Here is a 27,757-nt window from a genome sequence, read left to right as displayed (position 1 = left end):
GGTTGAGTAACTTATAGATTAAGTTAGAAAGACAAACTTTCATCTTTTTTTTTAATTTTTTTTTTTAAAAAGCATATTTTTCAAGAAAAACTTTTGTTTATTTTCATGAAATTAAATGCAAATTACATTCAATTTTCTCTCTCTTTCATTTTTCCCATAACCAACAACCAATGAAAATTGTTTTTACATCTTCCCATAAAACTTATTCTAAAGAAAACACAAAATTATGCTTCAAATTTTTAGGTGAATTATAGGGTGAGGGTTCAACTAGGTCCCTCACCGGTGAACCACCGTTAACAATAATTGAGAGCCATTAGATCAATCAAGCGCATAGATTCTATTATAGACTATATGCAGTATATCTTTTTGATTCATTTTCGATTTAAAGTAATCTTTCATGCTTCATTATTCTTATTGAAATTATGAAGATGAAAAATTTATTTTTAAAATTATCAAATCATTTATGCAATGAATTTGAATGAAATCATGGTGGGTCATGAATCAATTTTGTTGAGACGAGTGGTTACTTACAACAAATTGTAACTCAAATTTGCTTAACCAAACATGGTGAGGAGAAAGATATGGAACCGTCACACTATTTCAAGAAGATAAATGCTTATTAAAAAAATAAAAAGTGGAGCAAGTCCATATTTCCATTGCACACCTTCAATTATCGCTTAAAGCATTATGTTATGCAAAATTTTTGGCCGCAGCCATCTTGTGCAGAATTTTTGGTTAGAAAGGAATCATATGGGGAAGAGAAAAGGAAAGCGACGTGATTGTATGTAGCAACGTAAAGTTGTTCTATTTTTATTTTTCAACAAAATCTAACCGTTAATTAAATCTAATGTTATTTTATTCACGGTCCATCGATGAAGGACTTAATTCAACCCTCACTTTAGAATCTATCAAATTTTTATATTTTAGTTTTCAATAAGCGTGATTTGTTTCTTTCTTTCTTTCTTTCTTTTCTTTAGGAGTAAATTTTTAATTAAGAAGATATTATTTACTTTTTATATCAATGGTAATATATGATTTGGAAATACTTCATCTTAATGAGTATATAAATATATTTAATCCTTTTCTCAATGAAAATATGACACCATAAGTAAAACTCTGATACCAAAACCGACCCTGAATTGTTCTTCGTCTGTCAGATTTCCGATTCCGTTACAATCCATCCATGCAGTGATTGGCAGTGATTGTCAGATTCAGGTTTTTCTTCTCTCTCTCTCTCTCTCTAAAACTACTTGTTCATTACGCTTTATCTCTCTATAAGGTTAACGTTTCTCTGATTTCTTCTATCACTGATTTAGGGTTAGATTTCATCGTTGTTTCCATATTCGTTTTGCTTCGAAATTACATTGATAGATTGAATCGAAATCCATCGATTTTTCTTCATACATTCACCGTTTTGTTTATGTGATTTCTATTTGAAGCATTAAATTTGAAATTTCTATGAACTATGCAATATTATTGTTGATGATGCTAATTTTCAATGAGATGGTTTGAAACAATTGCATGATAGTATTTTTCAGGGTTAAATATGTTTTCAGTACCTGTGAATATCTAGAATTTCGATTTTAGTCTCTGTATCCACCTTTTAGTAGTGCAAATTAAAAACAATGTAGTTTTAGTCTCTTTCTACGGAGGGACTAAAACCACGTGGTTTTGTATTTTGCGGGACTAAAGAGTAGATTCAGGGACTAAAAACAAAATACGGTAATTTTGTAGCTACTAAAAATATATGGGCATTTAACTTTGAATTTTAATATAATGTGTATGTCACAATGTTCTAGTTTTTGTTTTTACTTTGTGTATGCTTGGTTAAGCAGTGAGAAAATTTAGTTTTGGGTGAATTGATTATGTAAATTTGAGTTGAAGGTAAAATGATTTATGTCTGAACAACGAATTTAAGTGTAAAAATCAATTCTACTTTAGTGAACCAAACATGTTAAAATCAATTCTACACCTCTAGAATCAATTTTGGCTCTTCCAAAAGTGGAACCATACCTAGAATTTATTATTTGCTTTTGATCTGTGTTTGAAGGATTCATGTAATTAGGTTGGGTTTTTTTTTGTTATGGAGATTGATATATTCTTTGGAGATGTACACTTATTCATTTATGTTTGCTGTGTTTGTTTTTGAGACTGATGTCCTCCCCTCTAGTAACTTGAAAAAATATTTAGGAAAACCAAATTAAAATCTTCTTTTACCAGTGGCAAATATTGTTATTATTGTTATCAGTTTATTGTTTGTAACAATATCTCACTGAATAGTGATTAGTGTTTTGATTGCATTGATTATATATAGTACACATTCCTTTGTAGTTGGTACTATGGTGTATGCTTAGTCTTGACGAAGTTTTCTACATGCAAAATGATATCTGTGTATTGTATTTTGGTTTTTGTTGTCTTTATACTGATCAAATTTATTATTTTGTAGATTTCAAAAGTCAAATTTTTTATTTAAACCAATGGTAAAAAGTACTCGTTCTAGTCAAAAGGCCAAGGATGAAGAAAATAATAATGGGAGGGTGACCCGAAGCAGCGAGAAAGCAAAAATCAAAGCACATCCCAATGTATCGGATACAGCTGGTATTAGAAAGTCTTCTAGAGAAAAACCATCAAAGATAATTGCAACCTCTTCAAGTACTCAGAAGTCTGAGCAAGTAGAGAAGGGAACACTGCCAGCTCCTGAAACCAGAAGGAAGTCTGTAAGGGTTGAGAAAATGAAAACGCCAAGTCCTTTGACGAGATCTGGCAAAACTAGGAATCATTCTTTTTCTGGTCCTTCAGATTCTAAAAGTGCAGGGTCTCTTGGTTCAATTTCAAGACAGAAGCTACAAAAAGAGAAGAGTGTGAAACATTTGACATTTGAAGCCAAGGAAGTGAATGAAAATGAGGAACACAACCGGGAAAGTTCCCAGGTGAAAAGAAAGAAAATGACCGCCCTGATGTATCGGTCTCTCTTTACACAACCAAAGAAAGGTACTTTGGTGTTTTGTATAATGTCATTCTTTTTTGCCAACTTTCTTCTTGTTCACTCAGGCACGAGTTTTGTTACTTATCCAAATCCAAATGTAATACAAAGCGATGTTAATTTGATGGTTAACGTTAAGTGCATTGTCATGTTAGAAGAAAGTAGTTAAATGAAGCTAGCGCAGGGGTTTCTCCTAATCGCTGGTTGGGTTGTTTTTATTTACATATCAATTTATTAGAAGTGGACATTTTTTTTCGAGTAAGGCATGCTAATTATTGTTGGCTATTATTTAAATTATCCACTTTTTGATTGCTTGATTTTCAGATTGCCTTGGGAATTCTGATAATAATAGCAAGTCAAATCAGGAAGGTGACAACAGTAGTGGAGCCAAGATTGACGAGTTATCTAAAGGAAGTTGTTCAGATAACAAAGAAGTATCAAAGAACGGTACACTGCCATCGGAAGATGCCAGAGCAAAAGAGACCACAGTTGACTCTAGGATTGGCGATAAAAGCAAAGGTGACAATAGTAGTGGAGCCAAGATTGATGAGTTGTCTAAAGGAAGTTGTTCAGACAATGAAGAAGTCTCGAAGAATGGTACACTTCCATTCAAAGATGGGAAAGCAAAAGAAACCAGAGTTGACTCTAGGACTGACGAGCCAAGGTGCCAAAGCAAAGGTGACAATAGTAGTGGAGCCAAGATTGATGAGTTGTCTAAAGGAAGTTGTTCAGACAATGAAGAAGTCTCAAAGAATGGTACACTTCCATTCGAAGATGGGAAAGCAAAAGAAACCAGAGTTGACTCTAGGACCGACGAGCCAAGATGCCAAAGCAAAGCTGACAACAGTATTGGAGCCAAGATTGATGAGTTATCTAAAGGAAGTTGTTCAGATAATAAAGAAGTCTCAAAGAATGGTACACTGACATCTGAAGATGCCAAAGCAAAAGAGACCAGAGTTAACTCTAGGTTGAGTGGGCCTATGACAGATTTAGCAGAAAATTGTGCGACTCCCGGTTCATTTATACCATCTAATACCCCAACTTATGAGACTAGTGTGGTACCCAGAAGAGTACAGCCTGATTGCTGCGGAGAGGAGACATTACCAACATTAGTGTCAGGAGATTCTGTATTCGATGATGATGACTTGGTCAATAACAATGCTGGTCTTGGTGGGGGTGAAAAATTAGCACCTTCTAAGAGAAAGGCAATCACAATGGACATTGATTCAAATGTTCCTTCCTCATTATCTAAAGGAGACAGCAGCAACTTGATCCCTGATGCTCTCCCTTCAAAACTAGGTGGCAACGAGTCATGTTCCAAACGAATAAGGTACTTGTTGTTAAATGGCAGTAAATGGTATCAAATCTAGCGACATAAGAATTCGTTGTTCAATTTTTTGGTGTGTTCTGTTGTTTTATTTATTTTTATGAGGTTTGGCTTTAATAATGTTCCCTTCCTCTATATCAAACCATCTGATTTTTTTTTTTTGTGCCTATAAAGCTCATATACACATTTCTTTCTTCTCTATTTAATATTCAAATTCATGGTCGTGTTACAAAGTTCTTCTATTGAATCATTCATATCACACATGCTGCTTGATATATCATATTAACCACCTTTTGTCCTTTTTGATTATTTTTTACTCAACATGTTTGTTTGGATGGTGTCGGCCTATTGTATATTCTTGCGAGCTAATATGAAAGTTATTTCTCCTTTTGCACAAGTCATCTGCAACTCTATTGATTGCAAAGTCCTTGATTTGATTACAAAGTTGAGAAAGAGAAAAAAAAGAGGAAGCATATATATATATATACATATGATTTGCCAGAATACACCAACTACTTTTTATGGAATATTTACCGAGTATGGTGGGACCCCTTCCCGGACCCTGAGTATGCGGGAGCTTTAGTGCACCGGGTTGCCCTTATTTTAGCAACACGCACCTTAGGGTGCATTTAATTACTTCAGTTATCACTTGCTAATTGAATAATTTTTTGAGGTGATGGGTTGGAGAGACTGGGTGCTTATTAAGTATTTATTATAAAATGAGTGCCCGTTGAAGAACCTAAACGGGAGTTCCACTATGGTTGCTCTTACTACCATGGCAATCCCATAAAATATCCATTATCTCTACCACTCTCCCTCAAGCTAGAGCATATAGATGACAGATCAATCATATGCACCAAGTTCGTTACATAGGTAATTTAAACGAATGGAGAAGAGAAATAATAAGAGCTAGATAACTACTGATAAAGACTTGATAATAGCATGATACGAAGGACTAAACACTAATCCTTACTTATAGGGATAGATAGACTTGGTCCTAAATAAACAAGGAAATCAGGAATCAAATAACTTCAACAATCATCAATAAATATAGCAAAGTATTTGATCTTTAAAGTTGACTCAGTATGGTTAGGTCCTCATGCGCGCGCTCACACACATATTATAATGAAACAGGCAAAAGAAGACTTACAGATTCAATTATGCAATGAATTACAAAAATGTTTTTCAAGTTGGATAATTTTGGCGAGTATTAGCCAATTTTTGTAACTTTTCAAGGGCAGAGCTACTCATTTACTATATTTACATACAAAAATGTAAATATGTGGACGAAATATTTTGCTAGGAATAATATCATTTACCCTTTATCTGTTGATCTGTTCATTGGCACTTTGACGTATTAGGCGTTTTCAGGTCTAAGTGATTGGTTCTTTACTTTGCAGGTTGGATTTTAATCCTACAGTCGAGGAGTCGCGTGACCCATGTGCAACTGAGGTTGGGTGTATTTATTTTATCCACATCGCCCCCCCGTCTCAATTTACTTAAAATTTGTTACAAATGGGCTTACAATGCACTAATGATAGATTGCTGGTTAATAATTAATCAACAACCCTCTGGTGCATAGAATCTGTTCCCTTAAATCAAAATTAGCAACATGTATCTATGTACATTCATTTCTGTTCATTTGGGGTAAGTCTCTTATTTCTTTGTATCTTTTCATTGGCTTCAGGACATAGATGTCATTGAGGCAACCATGCAGCAGAAGGATAAGAGCGACCACGCAAGTGGAACTGGACACCTTAAGGTTTGTTTCTTTTGATGTATAGGTTTGGCCTTATCCCTCAACTCAAATGTTTTTTGCTGCCTATTTAATTCTACTGGGATTTCAGGGTACCACTGTGGAAGACAAAAATATTCATGCTCTTCTTGATAGTCAAAGTGTTGTTCATCCGAAGGAGAAAGTGTCAAGTCATATTGCAAATAGATGCAAGTCGGACTCCTATAAGTTGGTTGAGTATTGGGTTCCTGTACAGATATCTAATGTGCAGCTTGAGCAGTATTGTAATACTTTACTTTCAAATGCTTCATTTCTTTGCTCGTCGCCAAAGATTGATAGTGTTGGGGCCATCCGTGATGTCCTTATTTCAATCCGTAAGGTTAGTTTGCACTTTTTGAATGATTTGCATAGATTGCGTAATATCAAAGATCATATATATTTGCTTTAGATTCTAGCCGTTTCATTCCGCCGCATTTGGTTAGTACAATATATTGGTTAATTTTCCTTTATTATTAGATTAGATGGTTATCAATAAATAGATCATAATTCTCTAGCAGTATCATGTAAAATATTTAAATTTTATCCTTTCATATTTTTTTAATAATTTTAAATATTACATAGCAGTTATAATCAATCTTTGACATGCATGATTCATTTTTGGAAAACGTCCTATTTCACCTAGTGGTATGACCTAAATAGACCTTATCCAACTTTGACAATCCTCACCTTGCAAGCAAGTTTTGTGGGGCTGCGACGTTGAGTTTAGATAAAATCGGAACCTATTCTAGATTGCCACCCAAATTGTTCAGGCCTAAGGCACAAGAGCTCTGAGTGTGAGGTGGTACTCGAGAAAAGTACAAATCTCACATTGCCTAGTAGTGATATGACCTTAATAGAGTTTATAAAGCCTGCACAATTTTCACCTTACAAGCCGATTTTATTTGTTTTTAGTTAGATCTACTATCTAAGATTCATCGATCAGTGATCGAAATAGGTTTGGATTCATGTGGTTAAATTGAATCTTTTTTATTATTATGCGTATAAAGAAATCTTGCTCCGAAGTTTATTTGGTCTCCCTAACTAAAAACTAGAGCGAATTTGGTAAACAACCCTGTATATTTTTTAGAGGAATTCTTCTATAAAATTGCACATAACACAATCTTCACACACAGCGAATGATAATTTGACTTGTAAGTAACATTAAAAAAACTTAAAATCTACAACGAATGAAAATCAGGAAGGTCCTTCTCTCTCTCTCTCTCTCCATCCATTGTTTTGGGGGTTTCACCCAGATCTGTTTCATGCGTTAAATAAAAAACAGACACTGCTATTCAGTAAAAATACAGCACTGCTTGGACATCAAATCATCTTCCTACCGAAATCATCCTTAATCAAACTCTGAAAAATCACAGTTCACTTCATGCCCATCAGCTACGGCTTCACATGCAAATGGGTGCCCATATCCATTCCCATAATCTCTATACCTAAATATTGTGCCTGAGTGTGATATCTTTGTATATGGTACTTCCTACGCAGCACACTCTTCAGCCCACACAAGCATTGTTCTATTGCTATAATTTGCTTTAACCATTGCTTATCGTATATTTTGATTTTAAAATTTGGGGTTTTTAGCCCCTTTTTGCCAAAAAAAAATCAGTATTTCTCATTTTAATGGTTGATGGGAGAGAGAGAGAAAAAAGGTTTCCATGTTCTGATTTAACATTTTTTTTTTAAAAATTTTAATGTGTTGTGGTGTTTTAATTAGTTGTTTGGAAGAGTTAAGTCCTAGGTGCGTTTCCATCCGAGTATTTCTCTACTTTTTAGTAGTTGATATGGTGCTCCTTTATTCTTTCAATTAACTCCACAGCTTTGAAGTGGCTATGAATTTTCGTAACGGTTTCATTTTTTTGCTGTGGTATCTCTTGACAGTGTTGTAATCATCCCTATATTATTGAAGAATCCCTGCAACCTTTACTACTAAAGGGCATTGAAGAAGTTGAGTATCCGAGTCAAAAAGAAAAAGCCGTTGCATATCTGAATGTTGGAATAAAAGCAAGTAGCAAGCTTCAACTACTTGATTCAATGCTCACAGAGTTGAGAAAAAATAAATTAAGGGCACTCATACTTTTTCAGGTATGTATTTTGCAAACTATATTCCCATATATTGACTACAGGTATCTTTCCATACTTCATAAAGTTGCTGACGTTTGTGTTTTTCTATTACCGGGTCACGTACTTGACCCACGTGCCCAGTAGGATGCGACTTGGTAACTCACCAAAAGCACACAGAAGCAGACAATCCCGTCGATTTTATGGCTCTATACGGCGGTTCCGCCGTGCCCACACGACTTCTGATCCTGGTCTTGCATGAGCACATTTTAGTCACATTCAGAGGCAGCAACATTGTGGTCTCGTTATGAGTCGACTCGTGATTCTGACTACAACATGATTAGATGTCAATGATTTGGTTAAAGATATGATCTAAGATAGAGCATTATGGCATCATTTGATCCATGCAGTTAACCCCACCTTTTGTTAGAGGACGAATTTGTTGTGTGTTGTGTGTGTCTGAGAGAGAGAGTTAAAGTTTCACTTTATTAGAGTAAGAGAATTCAAGAGAGGTCTCACTGTTCAAGTTTTCTTTTTAGATTGTTGTAGAAAGCTTAGAAACATGTTTTTAGTATTAATAAACAAGACTCTTTAAGAGTAATCAGGTCATGGTATAGCTTTTGATTCTCTGTTGTTTGGTAGTCATCGTACAACACTAACTGTTTTGAGTAGAGGAGGGGAAGAGGGATGGAGAAAGGTTGAGCCATTGATGGAGAGAAGGAGACTTGAGGATGAATGCCATCAAGAAGTGGAAATAGTTTTTTTTAAGTTGTGGAAGGGACTAGAAGTTATCCCTTGATTTTCTTGAGAAACAAATACATACTTTTTCCCCATCTATTATCTTTGATTTGTTTTGTCCCATGCCGATTTTCAAAAAATAAAACAAGTATTTTTGTATTGTCTAGTTATTCTTTTTTTAGCAAATCAAATGCACAGAGGCATGGAGTTTTTTTTTTAATTGTCATGGCCACTTTCTAATTTTCTCATTGTACTGGTGTATGTGTGTTGGTTACTGCTTAGGGAATGTCATACCCTGCTTTCTTTTATGTTGTGTGTTTATGCACTTTGAGAAAAACCAGGTCTTTGAGTTATAAGAAATTGTTATTAAATTTGCAGCCAATTGGAGTTTCTGGAAAGACTTCAATAGTAGATATTTTGGATGACTTCCTGCGACAAAGATTTGGCGAAGATTCGTATGAAAGAATTGATAATTGTCTTACGGCTTCCAAGAAGCAAGCTGCAACGAAGATATTTAACGACAAGAATAACAAGCGATTTTTCTTTTTGATGGAAACAAGTGCCTGCCATCCTAGCATAAAATTGTCATCAATTGACGCCATTATTATATTTGACAGTGACTGGAACCCGATGAATGATATAAGATCCCTTCAGAAGTTGACACTTGATTCACAGTTTGAATCGATCAAAACATTCCGTTTATATTCACCTTTCACTGTTGAAGAGAAAGCTTTGATTCTCTCTAGGCAAGGTAAGACCCTGGACATCAACTGTCCATCTTCAAGCCGGGGTCTCAGTCATACTCTCTTGATGTGGGGCGCAGTTCATCTTTTTGACGAGTTGAGAGTTTTCCATGACGGTGCAACTTCCACGTCAAATCTAAAACCACTGCTGGAAGAAACAGTTTCACAGTTCTCATCCTGTCTAGCTGATGTTGGTGAAGATTCTGACACAAGCAACTGCTCAATTTTATTGAAAGTCCAGCAACATGGAGGAGCCTACCTTGCAAATTCTCCTTTGTTTGGTGAGCTGGAATTTAGGTCGCCGGATGAAGAGTCACCACAAAAGTTTTGGAATAATCTGTTGGTGGGGAGACAGTTTCAATGGAAGTACTCATGTGGTTCAACTCAGCGGAGCCGGAGGAGAGTTCAGCCTTTTAATAATTTGGCAGGTGGGACCGACCTTGTGAATGAAGGCACAACAAAGAAGCGCTTGAAAGTAAGCAACAATAATGTTGATCAGCCTTCATCAAAATCTGTAGGTGAAAAGTTACCCAATGGAATCAAGGCAGGTTAGTGTCTGGTTTGTTACTTAAACTTTGTTATGATCTTTTATTGTTGTAGATTGATTTGTTTTAGCTTATTTTGTGAAAAAGATCACCTATTTTAAAGGAAGAATATGTTCAAAGTTATTAATAATATTCATATTAGAATACGAGATATACTTAAGAATTATCATTAAAACCTGCTGTATTAAAAAAAGGAGAATGCTAACCAGTGCCCCAAGGGCAATGGTTAAGCATCCAAAACAAGTACATTTTCATGAAAAAGTTGTGTAATTATTACTCTATCAAAAGTTACATTTTATATTTCCAAGACAAAATTTCTATTTGTAGATTCCTTAACCAGTGCCCCAAGGGCAATGGTTAGCAAGACCCAAAAAATGTAATTTTTCTTGAAAATGTTTTTTTTTTGTCATTTCGTGTAGTTTTTGTGGAATATAGGCACTTCTATGTTATTGTAACCAGACGAGTTAAAAATAATTTTTTTTATTTGTGAACAAACATAAATCAGCTTTTTCTTAACATCTGTAATTTATTTCTATCAAAATTACATTTATTTTGATTAACCAACATGCCCTTAATGAGGTTAACTAACAGTAAGAATTATCTTTGATATGTTTATGATATCTTCTGAAGCCAGTAATTTACTTATGCAGGAACCTTTGTAGATCTAGTGGGTAAAGTCACTCAATTCTTTCCTAGTTCAACTTTGTGTTGGTGTAGCCATTCAATGTGAATTATAGTCCTTACTCACTTTGTTTGCTTGATCATATGCCAGATAAACCTCAGGGTAATGATGATGTTGAATCCGGGAAAAACGGCAGAGTCCATGATGAGCTGAGGAGCTTACATCTTTCGCTGAAGCCACAGATCACAGAGCTCTGTGAAGTTCTTCTTCTTCCAGTATGCAGCATGTTTTTCTCTTTGTTAAGTTTTTCTTGCTGTTTATTTTCCTGCTTTGGTCCATTGACAAGATTGCATTCTAATAACCAGATCGTTTGTGCTAATGAAATCTGAGCTCTATTGTAAGTTGGAATTTGATTGGATGTTATGGTGACATATATTTTGTAATGCAGGATAATGTTAGGAATGTGGTTGACAATTTTCTTGAGTATGTTACGAACAAGCATCATTTCAATTGGGAATCTGTTTCAATACAGTCTTTTCAAATATCTCTGGTCAGAATATTTCTTTCTTAGCTTTTGATTGCTTGAAAAAAATTAGACTTTCGTTTGTTTGTTTTTTTATTCTTGATTGTTTCCATATTATTTGTCTTATGTGATTCTTGTTACGATTTGGGCTAGCTTTTCCTTTCAAGCAGTAGTATTTTCTGGAATTTGATTTCGGTGTATCCTATCTAGCCTTCCTAATTTTGTGTACTATGTGCTTCATTTATTTATTTTTGGGAAAATCTAATAATCAATTTGTTTATTTTTGCATATTTGACATTTTTCTGTTGCAAGCCAACCATTAAAGCCATTTTTTGTCTGTACTTGATCTGGATAGTCAGCTGCATGTATGCCTTGAAATTTTGTTTCAACTGACATTCGTGTCTCTGGGTAGTTTAGTGAGGTCGTTTATAAGGTGGCTAGACTCAACCTCATTGTCATCAGTGCAGGACATAAATATTATTATGAAACAAACTTGGCTTGTAGTTGTTTTGTCATCATCTTGTGGAAGATAATATAGAAGAAATATATATTTTTTTGTTGATATTTTCCCCTGCTGTTTAATATTTCTCATTATTATGGAACTTCCACTTTTTTTCTCATGTCTCTTGTTCCTTTTGAAATGGAGAGAATCTAACTGCCAAACCATTTTCTTATCGCAACTATGATATTTCATAATAGCATAGTATGTATAAGTAGGACTGATAATCCCCTCCTTGTATTGTTCAAATTTCAGATCAGGGCTGCTGCTTCTTTGCTAAATCACAAAGTTGACCAGAAGACTATTCTTGCTCTTTCAAAAGAACAATTGAATTTTGACTGTAAGCAAGCAGAGGTGGACTATAGTTATTCTTTTCTGCAGTGTTTGAAGAAAATCTTTGTATATCGTACAGGCACTTATAATGATAATTCTTCTCCGAAAGTTTGTAAATCATTGAACGGAGTTTCATGTACAGAAGTAGTACAAGAGGTTGAATTGTTCAAAAAAGATTTGTCCAAAAGCATTAAAAAAATTCAGAAAAAGTTTGTAAAAATGCTGAACAAGGTACGCCTTATGTACCAGGAAGAGAAACATAGGTTGAGGGTGGTGAATGAGGATGAAAAGGCTGAATTGGAGAGAAAATACAAAATACAGTTAGCTATGACTCGATCCTGCTATCCTAATGAGGTAGTAAGAACGGAAACACTCAATATTTTGAATGTTGACCATCAAAAAAGTATTGAAGAACTGAAATGTGAGCATGAAACAAGACTCAAGGAACTTGAGGACGAACACTCAGAACATATTCGAAAGTATCAAGTCTGGGAAGCATCTTGGGTGGAAGAAGTGAAGTCTTGGGCAAAGAATGAATTACTGAACATAGTTGCTTCAAAGGGACCTGGGACTGGGATTGATTACTTGCAGATGTGTGATAATGTGGTTGAATCCATGATAGAGGCTGGGGCTATGGTTACTGAAACCAATTCCCCTTCAGTTGGTAAAACTGTTAAACTACAAAATTCTCTGGTCAAGCATGACAGGGCTAATGAAATGGACATTTTGGTTCCAAATGATCAACCAATCTCTGGAAGTGAGGACCATAATATGACTGAAAATCAATATAGTCAGGAAAACATTATCTCTAAACATTCCCATTCGAGAGAGCAGAATTCTGATGGTGCTACAAGCATGACAGATGAAACTAATAGGTCTGAAAATTTTGGACATGAGTCTCAAGATGGTTGTGAGAGGTCTAATTTAGGTATCACGAGCTTGCCAGATTATGAGAATGCCACACATACAGAGCACCAATGTTCAGATGGAGTTTCATCAGGCGTAGAAGGGCAAATTCCAGTTGAATTGCAAGAAACTACTGATAAAGGGGACTCTGTAAGCATCTCAGAAAGACAGGTACAAGTTGAAATGCCTGTGACCGACAATTCTACTGATTGTCAGCTAGAGAATGCAAATCAACTGAACCCGCCTTCATCTATGGATCAAACATCCGACAAAGTTTCAATAGATGTGCCAGTTGTTGATGGTGTTTTATCATCAAAGCCTTGTCAAGCTGTTGGTTTAACCGGTTGTCAAGATAAAATTTCCCTTTCAAATCCACCTTTGGAGCAACAAATACCTGATGGAGATGTTCCTGTTATGGAGCCAGAAAATAGTCATGCAGTTGCTGAGTGTCATATGGAGCCTTCAATAAATGCTATGCTGGTAGATAATAGTACCACAGATGACCAGGAGGGAGGAGTACAGGGAAATGTGACCAGTGCTCCAGTACCTAGACCAGTTAATGTCATGGAGCCTCTAGGACAAGGGAAAGAATTGCCATCTGTGAAGTCTGCTGCTGACAAGAATTCAGATGGGGCTATGCAAAATTCTTCGGAACAAGTTCAAGTGGCATCTAGTTCAGCCGATGTTGTACCAGCCAATCAAATCACAGTGCCTTCAAAGCAGGTGCATCAATTAGCTGCTGCAGAGCCATCTTCCAACTTGGCTCTGTCGGGTTTTTCTACTGTTCATTTAGCAACTGAAGATGAACATCAGCTGAACAGCGTACATAGTCTCCCCACTCATCATTCTGAGCCAACTTCTGTGGTTCCAAACAAAGATGCTGGGCAGTCACACTCAAACTCGGCACTTGGTTTACATTCAAATCAAGTTGCTGTGCACCCTATCTCAAATTCTGATCTTGATTTGCTTACAGCCAGTAGAGTAAGAGCACAGTGTGGCTACAGAAGAAATTTGTCAAATCCTTTGGAGATGAATAATCATCCAATTCAATCTACACCCCCTTCATCTTCCAGAAGGCTTCAACATTTGTCCTATGATCCGCTGAACATTGAATTTGAAAGAATACAAAAAGTAATAGAGCAATCTTCGAAAAACCATGAAGACACGGTTAGTTTCTGGTTTGCTCATATTATCGTACTCTGATGATACTTATTCTAGGTTTCTATCTTTTCTGATTACTAAAATATTATTCTTGTTGGAGCAGAAATTGCGGTTGAAATCTGATTTTGAAAAGGAATTGGCAGAGCTCCGAAGAAAGTATGATGTTAAATTTCAGGAGATTGAAGTTGAATTTCAGCAAACAAAGAAGACACTGGATACAAATCTTAACACGGTTTATGTGAATAAGATCTTGGCGAACGCTTTTAAGTCTAAATGTTTGGATCTTAAAGTATCTGGTGCATCAGGAGTGCAGCATGGTATGTTTGCTTTTCATAGACATCTAAGGGTGTGTTTGTTTCAAGTTATAATTGTAGATTCCTGGGAATAAAATCATAAAAACATACATGCCTATGTTTGTTACAAGTTTGTTAAATTTTATTCCCGGGTATAAAATGTTCCTGGGAATAGAAAATTTTTCCCAAAGAAAATGGTGGGAATAAAGAAGTTCCCATGGAAATGGGAATAAAATCATGTATAATTACCTATTATAATCCCTATTTTTGAGGTTCCTTGGAACATTATAATGTTAACCAAACATCTTTTTTCTAAATACCTTGGAATAAAATTTACATATATATATTCCAAGGAATGTTATTCCTAGAAATAAATTTGGTAAACTTGAAACAAACACACCCTAAGTTTTAATATTGCTTTTGCAGCTTTGACTTGGCTTATTTTTAATAAACACTGTTCATAGCATGGACCCCATTCTCAGCTTAATACTAACAATTTACTGACAATACCAACATTGGCCATTTGAAATGAAAAATATTCATAGCAAAGACCATATGTATCTTTTGAAGTCGTGTACATCCCATGCATTGATTGACACAGATATTGGTTGTTTGATTGAAAACCATATTTACCTTTTCAATCATATTTCATCGTAGATTTTGTCGCATTTCTATTTTTGTATTAATTAGATGCTTTGTACTTGTGAATTTTATTGCAAATATTAGTTCATTTTACCATACTATACTTATTTCAGCCTACTTAACAAATACAATCTTTGAAAGTTTCCAACCATGTTTCGTGTTGGTTGGTGTCTTATTTATTTTTCCTGTCCATCTGTGTTTTTTTCTTGACTGATCAAGTTTCAAACTAAGGAATAAGCCTGAGTTGGTAGATACTTCTAAAGCTTTTTAGAAGACTTCTTGCCAAGGATAATAACGTGCTTCTCTTATTTATTTTTTAAGGTCAACTTTTAAACTAAATTATATATGCAGTTTTTGAAAAATTAGTCATATACCGACTGTTTCAGTAGTTTTGTGGTGACAAATTTACGTGCTTAAATATGTGCTCTTCATAGTGTGTTTGCATTCATGTCTTGTTTACTAATTCTATTCAGCAGCAGGCATACATATCACTAATTGTGGATGACTTGCAGCACTGAGTTTTCTGTTTCACATATTTTTCTAACCACTATCTTGATTTCAGATTCACTTCCACAGCATTTGCATCAACTTTCGAGACAACAAGCTGCTACTCGTCCATTCTTGGTTTCTGGTTCTTCTTCCGGTGAGTCTCCTGTGACCAGTCTGCCAAGTCCCTCCATTGCTCCTAACTCACAGCACATGCTACCACCTGGTTACAATATGTCGGGAACTTTCTCCAGTGCCTCTGCAAGACCACCCCTCATAAACACTACTAGGTCTTCAATTGCCCGAGATATTCAAGGTGGTGAGATACGTGCCCCTGCTCCACATCTCCATTCTTCTAGACCTTCAATATCTGCTCCACCCTCCAGTTTCAATCCCCTTCAACGTGGGATTCCAAGTCAGACAGCAGCTAGTAATCTTCGAGCAACTTCTCCCTCATATGCTCATGTCTCGCCTTGGCAAAGACCGCCAAGCTATCAGTCTAATCCACAAATGGGACGCCGGCCTGACAGTGCAGGCAGGTCAGCCTTACTTGGGAATTTTAGCAGTCAATCTACTAAAACGCCCCCAAATATTATTTCACGTTTGTCAGATGTGGCTCCGGCTAACTTATCCAGATCTGGGCCCAATAGCAGTAGTGTGGTGGCCAACTCGTCACATCAAGCTGCATCTCAGAATTTAGTATGTTTATCAGATGACGAGTGACCAGGGCAATGTCTTGAATTTTTATTTTTACTGGGCTAACTGTTTGCATTTAATTATTGATAGTAAAATGTATATAGGTAATCAAGGCAGCTTCATCTTTAAGCTCATTGATATTCCGATATTTATCTATCAAATTATTAATTAATTAATGAATGACAGAAGGAAGCACTGTGAATCGTTAACTGGCTCTGCAGTGATCTATACCGTTATCGTATTTAAAAATTTATTTTATATTAGATTAAATGTTATTTGGGTTCACAGTAGGTTACGTGATTGACACAGATCAACGAGGATAATTGAATGTACAAATTATAATGGATGGTCTATTGGTCTTGACAGATCAATGAGGATAATTGCTCATTTGTCAAAAAAAGAAAGTTTAATTGCTCGTACACGTAAGGAAATTGAATCATGTATAAGTACTAGTCTAGTGCCCGTGCGCACGGGTGGATACCAACAATAAGAAGCAACATGAGCCTCAAATTATCCAATATCAAACAAAAACACAAACATAATGACAACATTAAAGAATTTTCATAAATATCGAGACACAAAAAACATAAAAACAAATTTTAAAAATTAAATAAGAGCAATACAACCATATTGATTAAAACACCGATTTATATCGTTGTTGATTTCAAAGTCAATAAATCAACATTGGGTTCATACTACCAAGATAATTGTAACGATCCAGCTCTGATTAATAATAATTGTGTGAATTAGAGACTCCATATAAAGGATGAGATAAAATTTTATATAGTAAATTGGAGAAATATTGATGAAAGAAAACAATTATGCTTTAGTAGTAAAAGGAGGGGCAAAATAGTAAAAGAGGAAAGGGTTAAATTTAAATGTGATTAATAAGAGGAATGAAAATCAGAATTTTCATTATATCTCTCTCTTCTTCTCTCAGACGTCATCCTCTCTTCTTCACCTTGGTCATCACCTGCAAATTCCTTCCTCACCAATCCCTCAAAATCAAGCACATGCATGAATGAAAATCATAAACCCATCATCAAAGAAACCCATTTCCAGTAATATTTTGCTCTAATTCTCCATTTTCCCTCCTGTTTAGAATCAAACCAAAAACCCCCACATTTCTATTCTTCAAACCCTCCTATTGCATGTACGAAATTCTCATGAAAATCAAGCTTTGGATGTCTAGAAACTGAGGTAAGATGAATTAAACCTTCTCTCTTTATTCTTTTCTTTCTCTTTCATGCCAAACCTGAGACCCTAAAAGATGGAAAATGAAGGGATTTTATAAGTTAAATGGACTGGTTTTGGCTATTATTGGATTGTATATGTTTGGTTTGCAAGTTCATATAAAAGAAGAGTTGTTTGTGTGAAATTCGTGTAAACATACCTCTGGTAAAATTAGCATAACTCTCTGAAAATAGGTCATATGTTAATGATTCTTAATCCAATGTAAAGAAGACAAAATTTCCTATAGTTTAGACACTAGAGTTGTTAAATTTCATTAAGTATAGTAGGAGAAAAGCTGCCTACAAGTTTGAGAAAGTTTCAGTCATGTTTATGTACCAATACCCGCTCTTTTGTTAAACTGAACCAATTGAATGGTTAACCCTCAAAACAAAAATTATATTTGTAATCCTGACACCCTAAGCTTTCCAATGAGTGGTCGTTAGCTCAAAACGGATATTGTTTAGTATTTTAATTAAATTGTGAAAGTTAAGGTACTGATGCTGGAATTTGCAGGGTGGACCCTGCAGGTTTGACATAGCCATACAAACCGGTAAGTGAGATGTTCGGAACATGAGGGTCGTCTTTTCATGTCACTCTGATTCCCTGGAGGCTTAGGAGCACTTAAAGAAACTGATTTTAAACATTTGGTTTGAAGTAGGAGAGCTTGGAAAGAAATTGAAGAATAAGCATAAGCTGAAGCAAGAATGTAGGAGCTTGAGACTTAAAGTTTGGAGATAAGCTAGTGAAGGCAAGGTCTCTGTGATGTTTATGCATATTGGGCTGACAAGAACAAGTAGGAAATTGGATTTAGGGGACTGGAGAAGACAGAAGCAAGAGCTTGGCAGACAGAGGCTTAAGTTGAAGGTGGAGCTTAAGCTGTTGAAAGTGGTTAGATAAGTCGCGGTGAGTTCCTTTAGTTGTAGAACCCACCTTTTAGATAGTTTATGATTATGTTTGAGTGAGATAAATAATTATCTTAGATTAAATTAAGTTAATTAGTACCCCATACGATGGTTGTGTCGATTTAAGTATATGTTTGCCTTGCTATGATTTAAGTATATGTTTTACTGTGGTAATCGATTACCACATACCGGTAATCGATTACCAACCCCGGGAATGTAATTTTTACGCAACAAAACATTGATTTTTCATTTAGAATGCCATTGAATCAAGTACGAACATTCCTTTTAATCCCGGATGAATTTCTGATGGCAAAATGAGGCTAAAACACATATTTAATTGCACAATGCATTATCATGAGAGATACCCTAATATTTATGTATAAGGAAATATATACTCAGTAGAATGTATTCAGATATACATATGATCAGAAAAGTATATCAGACTTATGTTACAAAAATTATATAATTAGATAAGTTGTGGCTCAGACAAGCTCCAGATTATGTCTGGATGGGAGTATGTTCATGTTGGCAGTATAGTATGAGATAATTCAAGCAAAATGCTTCCAATTTTACATGGTTTATGTACTTTTTTGGACTATTGGATGTTGTAAATACAAAATCTGTTAGTTTTTTTGGACCAACCTGGAATAGAATGCAAGAACTGCTCAGAAAATCTGTTAGTTTTCTTTTTTAAATGTGTGTTTAGATAGATTGCATTTTATAATTTAAAATACAAAATTTAAACTTAATATAACATGTTGCTGGTGTGTTTGCTTCAGACACTACTCAATAATTGATAGACTGAATTCTTGAATAAACATGAGAACCTTTTTGTTAAACTATATTTACTACTTGGACAGATTACATAAACATTAAAAGATTCAATATTTCTTTCACACTTTAACCATCTTTCCTTTCAAAATAAAATTTAAACCTTAGGGACTAATTGTGTATTTTTTCTGGTGTGTTTCATGTTGCTGGTGTGGTTGCTTCAAGAGTCCCATGAGTTAAACGTGTAAACCTATGGATTGGAGACAAAGAAGAGACATGAAATTGCATGCATAAAGTTGTTGAACAGACAAATGCAGAAATACAGAAGAAGAAATTATGGATTTTACATATCTTGTATAGAAGACTACATACCAATAACAAAATTTGTTGATTTATATCCTCCAATGGACCACTTGCATCATCACAAATTTAGAGCATGGAGCACAATTATGGAGATAAATCTCAGAATGAAGGACAAATTTATAGATATGCATAAATAATAGAAAGAAAAAACAACAGCAGTTCACTTAGCGAAGAGAGTATGAAGGGTTCAAGTGATTCACATACCAAAGAGAGCGTATGGAGGGTTCAGGGGATGGAATGCACTTCAACAAAGGCAACATGTATATATAGAAAAATATAAATCCAAATAAGACAAACTTGCATAGTAGGTTTGTAACCTATATTGTAGCTTTGTAGGTATTATATGAGGAAGGCTTATTTAGCAAAGTGGATGAAAAAAAAGACAACCATTGCAAGTGGATGTTGATTAATTTGAAAAATGCCCAATGCGGGAAGCCTACCATATCATTTTACATACAAAAACAAAGATATTATATTATAATTTATTCGTGTTTGAACAGTGGTCTTTTGAGATGACTGTTGTTAAGATTATTGATAAGTTTGTTTTTTACCATTTGATCCAATAATGAGATTTACTGATCTAGTGGTGCAAAGCCTATCTCACTTGTGCATCATTAAACTAGCCAAGTTAAATTATACTAAGCCTTATAAAGTTTAAGCTTACTTATAAGTATATTTGAAGGATTTAATGATGGAAGGACTAGAATTAGCATATTTTACAGATAGTTGCAGGCAAAGGAAACATTGATAATCTTTTTCTGAAAGGTTTGCAGGCAGCACACACTGTATTTATAACACATCTACACAGTTTTAGGTTTTACAGGATATCGGGTATACAATGTCGAAATTGTAGCTAAAATATCAGTGTTGCGATTTTTTACCTGTTTTGCAAGGGGAGCGCAAAGATTAAAAAAAAGAGTAATGCTTAGTAGTACGGAAAAATTGAAGACGGATACTAACGAATATGTTAATAGATTGCTTTTAACCACACTCCATTAAGCAACATGTTGTATGATTATTATTTTTATTAAAAATTAATATTAACCAACCACCCCATGTATTGTGGAAAGTGGGACTCTTATAATAATTGTAATATTAGTTAAGAAAGCTATTTTCGTCAAATTTCGTATTTAATCTTCCGTACTAAATAGCAGCACTGTAAAAAAAAATGTCTTTGGCACATTCTGTAGCCAAACTTTTCAAGTAATTTTTAGATTTGTTACATTCTTTTTGAGAAGAAAACAAATGTGAGAAAATTTCCAAAAATGATTATTTTTTAAAAGTTATTTATAAATAAATGTGTTCATTATGTACTCTTTTAAGTTCCCCTAAAAATAAATGTACTCTTTTAAGTTAGACTGTAAAATGGTCGTGAATACGATTTTCAATTTTACAATAGAAGTTTCCAAATTTGGAAATATGATTCATGAATGTTGAGTCGATTTATTTTAAACCAAACTTTTGAGGTCTTATTTATTTTATTTTTTTGACAAATTGAGGTCTTATTTATGTCTAGTCATTATTATCTAAGTTGTATTTTTTGTTGTACTCTGCCGATATTGTTGATGCTATTTTTAGTTATACTTCTCTGATCAAATATTATAAACAAAAAATTACTTTTTAAATTTATTAAATAACAACTTATGTATATGGTCTATAATATATCAGATACACCGGTTATTTAATAAATCTAAAAAGTGATTATTTTATTTTATAATATTCATTAGATGGAGTATTGTTGATGCTATTTTTAGTTATACATGCAATATGTTTGTTGTAGTAAAATTGCAAACCAAACTGATCCAAAAGAAATTGAAAATTGAACAAAACCGAAATTTATTGGAAGTCTTGAATGTGTTTTAGTAACTTTTTGGAAGGCATTGAATGTGTTTTAGTAACAACTGCTCCATTTGGATCAGATTTTGATTCCTTTTTTTTTTTTTTTTTTTTTTAAAATTGAACAGAACCAAACTTAACCTAACAGCAAATATATATATATATATATATATATATATATATATATATATATATATATATATATTACATTAATATATTATTTGTTGGTTTTAATTTTTTTAATAATTTCTTAGTTAAATTTAATCTAGTTTTTTTTTTTTATTATTTCATATTTTTCAAACATAACCGATAATTATCATTTCTTATTGTTGATTATTAGTATATTATATGTTATATTTTTATCAAACCTATGATTTTATTGTGTCTTTATAATATTAAATCTAATAGATTTTTTTACAAAATTATATTTTGAATATCCGAAATTGATCCAAATTAGACTGCATAAAATTGGACCGTGTCATTCTTTTTTTAAGATAGTCATCTAAAACAAACCGTGAGTAATTAAATTTTTAAATCTGATGATTTTTTATCACACTATGAGTATTTAAATTTTTTAATCAATAGAATTTTATCACACAAATGATTCAAACCGCACCACGAGTATAACTAGATCTAAAGCACATCTAATACGGAGTAAATTAAATAAGGCAGTCTCCGCAAACATAACTCAGTTGGCAATGACAATGTATCATTATATGTAGGGAATGAGAGTTCGAACCTCGGACACCCTACTTATTCACTTTTAAAAAATGAATTTACAAAGAGAGAGGCAAAGCTATGTTGCCAATTTTTTTAAATTTTATTCGAATAGATTAGTATATTTAGTAAATAACTATCCAAGTAATATATATCTAGCTACCACATATAAGTTTATTTGTCAAAAGTTAGTATAAATAATTTTTTTAATAAGATATGAGTTTATCTACCATTTGCAATATTGTACATGTTAAAGTAGTTAAAAGCAGTAAGTTTTTATTGAAAATCAACAATTATTTATTAAAGAGTTATATATTAAATACAAAATATAAAAGTTTCAATGCAAAGTTAATATTTTAAACTTTTTAACATGTGCAAATTTATAAAAAAAACTCATAAGATATTCACTTGTTTCATTGATGTATTTCGTCTTATTTTGAAACTATGCATACCTATTACCATACATGAGAAATAGCAACACTTGTAAAACCATGTAGTAATGAAAATCGACTAATACCTCAAATTCGTCTTTGAATTTTGAAAAATCGGCCAATTTCGTCTCTGAATTTTGTGAAATAGCAAATTAGTCCCTGAATTTACAAAATGTCAATCAAATCGGTCCCTCCGTTAAGTTGGTTTGTTAACGGAGGTGACGTGTAACGTTAACCTCTGACAAAGCTTACCACGTCAGATGCCACGCAAGCAGGGACCAAATTGATTGATTTACACAACATTTCCAAGGACCAAATTGATGGATTTTCAGAAAATTGGCAACGGCTATTTCTCTTCTTTGTGAGTAACGGCTCTTTCTCCTCTTCCTCATTAAGGGCTATTTATTCCTCAAATATATAAATTTGGAACCCTAATGTTATAATTCCTTACATAGAATTCAAAATCCCCAAAATTTCTTCCATAAATTGATGTCAAATTTCTTCCCCAATTCAAAAAACTTAGAACCCTAATTTTTTTGATTAAATTCGAAATTCATAAATCAAGTGGTCTGCCTTGTAGATTCGGTGTTCAGAATTTATGGGTGGTGCGCGAATGGGCAAAAACAACTACAACAATCGGTATTCATCTTCGAGCTCTATGTACAATGATGATGTGAGAGAGCTTCAATGTTGGTGTCCTATAATTTGTGTTGTAAGAAAAACCAACATTGTCCTAGAATTTGTTTGATTGAGTTGTTTAAAATGCTATTGTATTGTGCCAAGTCCATGTAATGTTGTAATGAAAAGATGTTGTCAATGAATGAATCAAACCTTTTTGTTAAAAAATTTCAATTAAATTGGTCCTTAAATTATATGCACATCCATCATATCGATCCTCAAATTAGTGAAAATACCATCAAATAGGTCCTTGAATTTTCACAACAGATATCATTGTGATCCTTGGTGCATACATTTGCTGAACAAAGTAAAAAGTAAAAGCCATACACTTTGATTATAAAAAGACAGACATTTGCATATCATCATAAATCATATATTTGATGTTCATCAGTAATTACATAGCCAAAAAAATAACATTACATAGCTATCAAGTCATCAAATCATTTGATGTTCTTAGGTGATTACATATCCAAAAAAGCATAAACTAAACAAGTCCAAAAAACATTAATTAAACTAGTCCAGAAGCATAATTTAAACATGCATCAATGCTTTGGAAATTCTAGAGTATGGATAAACTCCATGTATTGGGGGTTGAGTAGAAGCGGATGACCCGTAATTTAGATTTGGAACTCTAATAACTCTAGGAGCAGTTGGATTTTGTGGAGCAGGACCCCTCAATGGTGTTTGTTTATGCATGCCATTTGAAATCATTGGTCCTCTCATGCCATATCTTCGTGTACTCATTCTCTGCAAATAAAATAAATCATATCAGCCCTTAAATTATAACAAAATCCATCAAATTAGTCCTCAAATTATGACAGTAAGTCTCAAATCGATCCAGGACAACACAGGTAATAGAGGGGTATAATTGGAAACACAAGAAAAATTACACTGAAAAGTTAAATCTTGAATTTTTACCATTTCCATCAATTTAGTCCTTGTACACGTGGCTGCCTTGTTGACACGCGTACATGACAACACAGCATGCAAGAGGACACATCATCACCACTAACAGAACTTTTGGACGGAGGGACTATTTTGATGGACGTCTGTAAAATTCAGGGACTAAATAGATATTTCGCAAAATTCAGGGACGAATTTGGCTGATTTTTTAAAATTCAAAGACGAATTTGAAGTATTAGTCAATGAAAATCTATAGGAAGGTACGTGTACCATCTCAATCCTTAAGGCATTCAAACATTGGATCAATTATCTTTCCAAGAGTAATTGCATTCAAAACTTTATCAAAATCTTCTCCTGGTGATTTAACTTTTTCACCAGTTAAAAATTCAGTCCACAATTCCTCTCTAACAAACTTATACAACGGATACAACCTGCATTCCTTGATTTTGTTCGGATTTGCTAAAATCCCTTTTTCAAAAGCAATTCTCGTAGATTTAACATCTTTTGGAAATACCCTTTTTAGTTCCTCCTCAAATGCTTAAGGAAAAAAAGAAGCATTTATATTTTTCAAACCATTACTATTACTACTCCTCAATGCATGTTCCACAAACACTTGCCTCAATATTTGCATGATATGTGTCATTACAAGGGTCATCAATATAGGTAAAAGCATACTCACAATCAACCATTTTAAGCAAATCTTTCTCACAATACATATAATGATGAATCTCAACACTAACTCCTACATTTAAGATTTTTCTAGCCATTTGACTTGCTTTTTTCTCAAAAATTGTCGGTCCTAACAAAAAATTGTATAACTGAGGTGTACACTATGACAAGGTGGTTAGGTGTGTACCCTTATGTTTTCTCCCACATTTAAGATTGTGGTACTAACAAAAATTGTATAAACGAGGAACAATGGAAGTTGAACTCATGACATGTACAAGAGAAAAGAACCGTAAACAAGATAATATGTGCAATATATATAATCAATATTTTGAGGCCTAGTAAACAAAAAAAAAGGATAATAATTATGCGTGGCGATAGCCACACTTAGCTACATGGTGGATTCGACCCCGTATTTTCTTAACTATGGACTATGGTCTTTAGATTCTCAAGTGGGAGTTAGAAGTTAGAACCCAATGTTGTAAGATAGGGACATTATAGACAACTTGAAGGGCATGTGAGCAAACAATTAATTACTCACCATCGATCTCATTCTCTTCAAACAATTAAGGCTTAATTCGATATTTGGTCCTCTAACTAATTTGTTGTTTTCATTTTGGTCCCATAAGTTCTAAAATCAATGATTTGGTCCCTTTGCTTTTGCCTCGTCAGTCAATATGGTCCCTTCCGTCAAATGCTTCTATTTCCCGTTAGTTCTTGCACACGTGGCACGTATATAACGCGTTTTTGGACATAGAGAGAGAAACGGAACAGAAGCTGGTTTTTGAAAGTTGGAAAGGTTTTTAGAGAGAGAAAGCGAAGAAGAAGAAGAGAAAGGGTTGCTGAAGAATCAAAGAGGAAGAAGAAGGTCGTTTTCGCTAGCTGAAGAAGAAAATGAGTGCAGAAGATCCGGATTTTGAGGGTCCGATTGTGGAGGTATGTCTTCTCTGTCGTTTTGCTTTAGGGTTTAGGTTTTTTTTCAAATTTCCGGTTTAGGGTGTATGGTTTCTGGTTTTTCATGCTTGTTTCTGGGTTTGGGATCTGGTTTAGGGTTAGGGTTTTCGGAAAATAATAATTTTTTAATCAATTGTTTATCGTTTTAGGGTTTCCAAATTAAATGTTCTGCAAATCGTTTTAATCTTGTTGTTTACTGGTTTGAGTTGTTTTTTTTTTATTTTATAACAGTTAGAAGGAAGGTTTATGCTTGTGGTTCATCATGGGGGGGTGTTTGTTGAATTTCACCATGCCAAATATATTGGAAAACAAACTGTGTTAGAAGCTGAGCCAGATTACTGGAGTTACTTTTCGTTGCTAGAAACTATTAAGAGACTAGGAGGCCCCATGATTATGAGCATTTGGTACCATGACCCTTATATAGAGGATAACTTGATTAGGTTGAGGGATGACCATGGTTGTAGAAGGATGCAAGATATAGCAGAAATGGATAAGGTGGTTCATCTTTATGTAATACACTCTGTAGACCCACGAGCCTTTGGAAACCTTAACCCTTTAGATGAAGCCAATGACTTTCTTGTACCCAATGCCGGAGTTGTTTTGATGTAATGCAAGCTTATTTTGAAGCCTAAGTGCATATATTTTGATGTACTAATGTCACTGATATGGTTTATTAATGACCAATTACTTTATGAAATATTGCAATTTCATTTACATCTGTTCTTGCTACTGATTGGAGGTTTACCATGTTTAAGCCTTACTAATTACATCTGAATTTTAAGTGCATAATCTGGTATTATTTGACAGTCCAAAACATCTTTCATTTTCAACCACCAAATTTGGTGTTCAATATAAAGCTGCCTAGCCTACTTTTTACAAACATTTTCATCATTTCATATCAAATTACACAACATTTTAAGCAACAACTTCAATTCAAATCACATATGAAAACAACAATTTAAAGGCTAATCAGGATAATTCATTCATTTCAAACTTGTTAATGTTACACAACCAACCAAAAGTACATATCATCATTTCAACTTGCTTCAATCTAACAGTACAACTTTCTAACAATCTTCCTATTTCAAATAAACATTACTGAAGTTTCCATTAGGTTTGCATAATTGCATTGTTCCTAACACTAGGCAAACTCCAAAACATAATAATCCTAAAATAATTGAGATCTTAAGCCAAGATCTGGTCTTCCCCAATTGATTCTTCAATTTTGTATTCTTTTTCTCCAACTTTGCAATCTTCAAATCCTTGTCATCACATAACTCTTCATCAACTAACTTGAAGAAAATACAACCCTTGTCATATTGATTTTTGTAGTTTTTGCAACCCAAGAACTTTTTTCCACAGTTTGGATTGTAGGTATCTGTAACAGTTCTAACAATTGTTTCTTCTCCACACCTGCATTCCGTAATTGCTCTCTTTCTCAAATTCGAACCTACAGACATAGCTGATTGACCCAAATGATTTGACATTTCTTAGATTCGAATACAATAGGATTGCTTCGAATTTGGGGTTTCAATTGAAGGAAAAACGCAGAGATGATTGACCCAAACGATTGCTTCAGCTTCGAATTGAAGGATTCTGAATTTGAGATTTTAATTCTGGATTTCAGAGAGAGAGTGAAGTGAAAGAGAGAGAGAGGCGCGATTCATTTGCTTAGAACCCTAATTTTGGGTGTTCTGATATGAGCAATGCCTTATATATGTGCCACGGTGTAGCCACATAGGATCGTCCACGTGTGCAAGAACTAACGGGAAATAGAAGCATTTGACAGAAGGGACCATATTGACTGACGGGGCAAAAGCAAAGGGACCAAATCGTTGATTTTAGAACTTATGAGACCAAAATGAAAACAACAAATTAATTAGAGGACCAAATATCAAATTAAGCCAACAATTAATTACTCACTATCGATCTCTTTCTCTTCTTCTTAATGACAATTTTGAG

The 27,757-nt window shown here is 34.1% G+C and overlaps 1 protein-coding gene, 2 long non-coding RNA genes and 1 pseudogene across 5 annotated transcripts; 2 read left to right on the top strand and 2 right to left on the bottom strand.

Annotated features, from left to right (window-relative positions):
- The first annotated feature begins 1,066 nt into the window (after positions 1 to 1,066).
- LOC25487831 (helicase protein MOM1) lies at positions 1,067 to 16,582 on the top strand. Of its 3 annotated transcripts, XM_024776740.2 has the most exons (15): positions 1,067 to 1,215; positions 2,447 to 2,991; positions 3,308 to 3,502; positions 3,662 to 4,313; positions 5,711 to 5,762; positions 5,998 to 6,072; positions 6,158 to 6,424; positions 7,975 to 8,178; positions 9,271 to 10,183; positions 10,831 to 10,851; positions 10,953 to 11,077; positions 11,251 to 11,352; positions 12,080 to 14,230; positions 14,328 to 14,541; positions 15,722 to 16,582. In XM_024776740.2, the coding sequence occupies exons 2-15, from the start codon at positions 2,478 to 2,480 to the stop codon at positions 16,366 to 16,368; spliced, it is 6,132 nt and encodes a 2,043-aa protein (XP_024632508.1). In that variant the 5' UTR covers positions 1,067 to 1,215; positions 2,447 to 2,477; the 3' UTR covers positions 16,369 to 16,582. The 3 variants fall into 3 exon arrangements, with proteins under 3 accessions (XP_024632508.1, XP_013465325.1, XP_013465324.1); XM_013609871.3 differs by having other exon boundaries at positions 3,308 to 4,313; XM_013609870.3 differs by lacking the exon at positions 10,831 to 10,851 and having other exon boundaries at positions 3,308 to 4,313.
- Positions 16,583 to 17,259: 677 nt separating this feature from the next.
- On the top strand, positions 17,260 to 20,161 carry LOC120578267 (uncharacterized). Its single transcript, XR_005644214.1, has 3 exons — positions 17,260 to 17,541; positions 18,088 to 18,477; positions 19,473 to 20,161. It is a non-coding gene; the product is annotated as an uncharacterized lncRNA (long non-coding RNA).
- Positions 19,246 to 19,839, bottom strand: LOC112419292 (uncharacterized). Its single transcript, XR_003009494.2, has 2 exons — positions 19,620 to 19,839; positions 19,246 to 19,497 (listed from the first exon to the last, which is right to left on the bottom strand). It is a non-coding gene; the product is annotated as an uncharacterized lncRNA (long non-coding RNA).
- A 4,264-nt stretch (positions 20,162 to 24,425) lies between the features above and the next one.
- LOC112419457 (phenylalanine ammonia-lyase-like) lies at positions 24,426 to 25,385 on the bottom strand (annotated as a pseudogene).
- Positions 25,386 to 27,757: the final 2,372 nt, after the last annotated feature.

This window comes from Medicago truncatula, chromosome 2 (assembly GCF_003473485.1).
Source record: "Medicago truncatula cultivar Jemalong A17 chromosome 2, MtrunA17r5.0-ANR, whole genome shotgun sequence".
Taxonomy (NCBI): domain Eukaryota; kingdom Viridiplantae; phylum Streptophyta; class Magnoliopsida; order Fabales; family Fabaceae; genus Medicago; species Medicago truncatula.
This window is presented reverse-complemented; position numbering and strand designations above follow the sequence as displayed.

Coding starts and splice junctions, on each gene's coding strand:
- LOC25487831 (XM_013609871.3), top strand. CDS start 2,478: ATGGTAAAAAGTACTCGTTCTAGTCAAAAGGCCAAGGATGAAGAAAAT. Junction 2,992..3,307: donor CTTTACACAACCAAAGAAAG/GTACTTTGGTGT, acceptor CTTGATTTTCAG/ATTGCCTTGGGAATTCTGAT. Junction 6,425..7,974: donor TCCTTATTTCAATCCGTAAG/GTTAGTTTGCAC, acceptor ATCTCTTGACAG/TGTTGTAATCATCCCTATAT.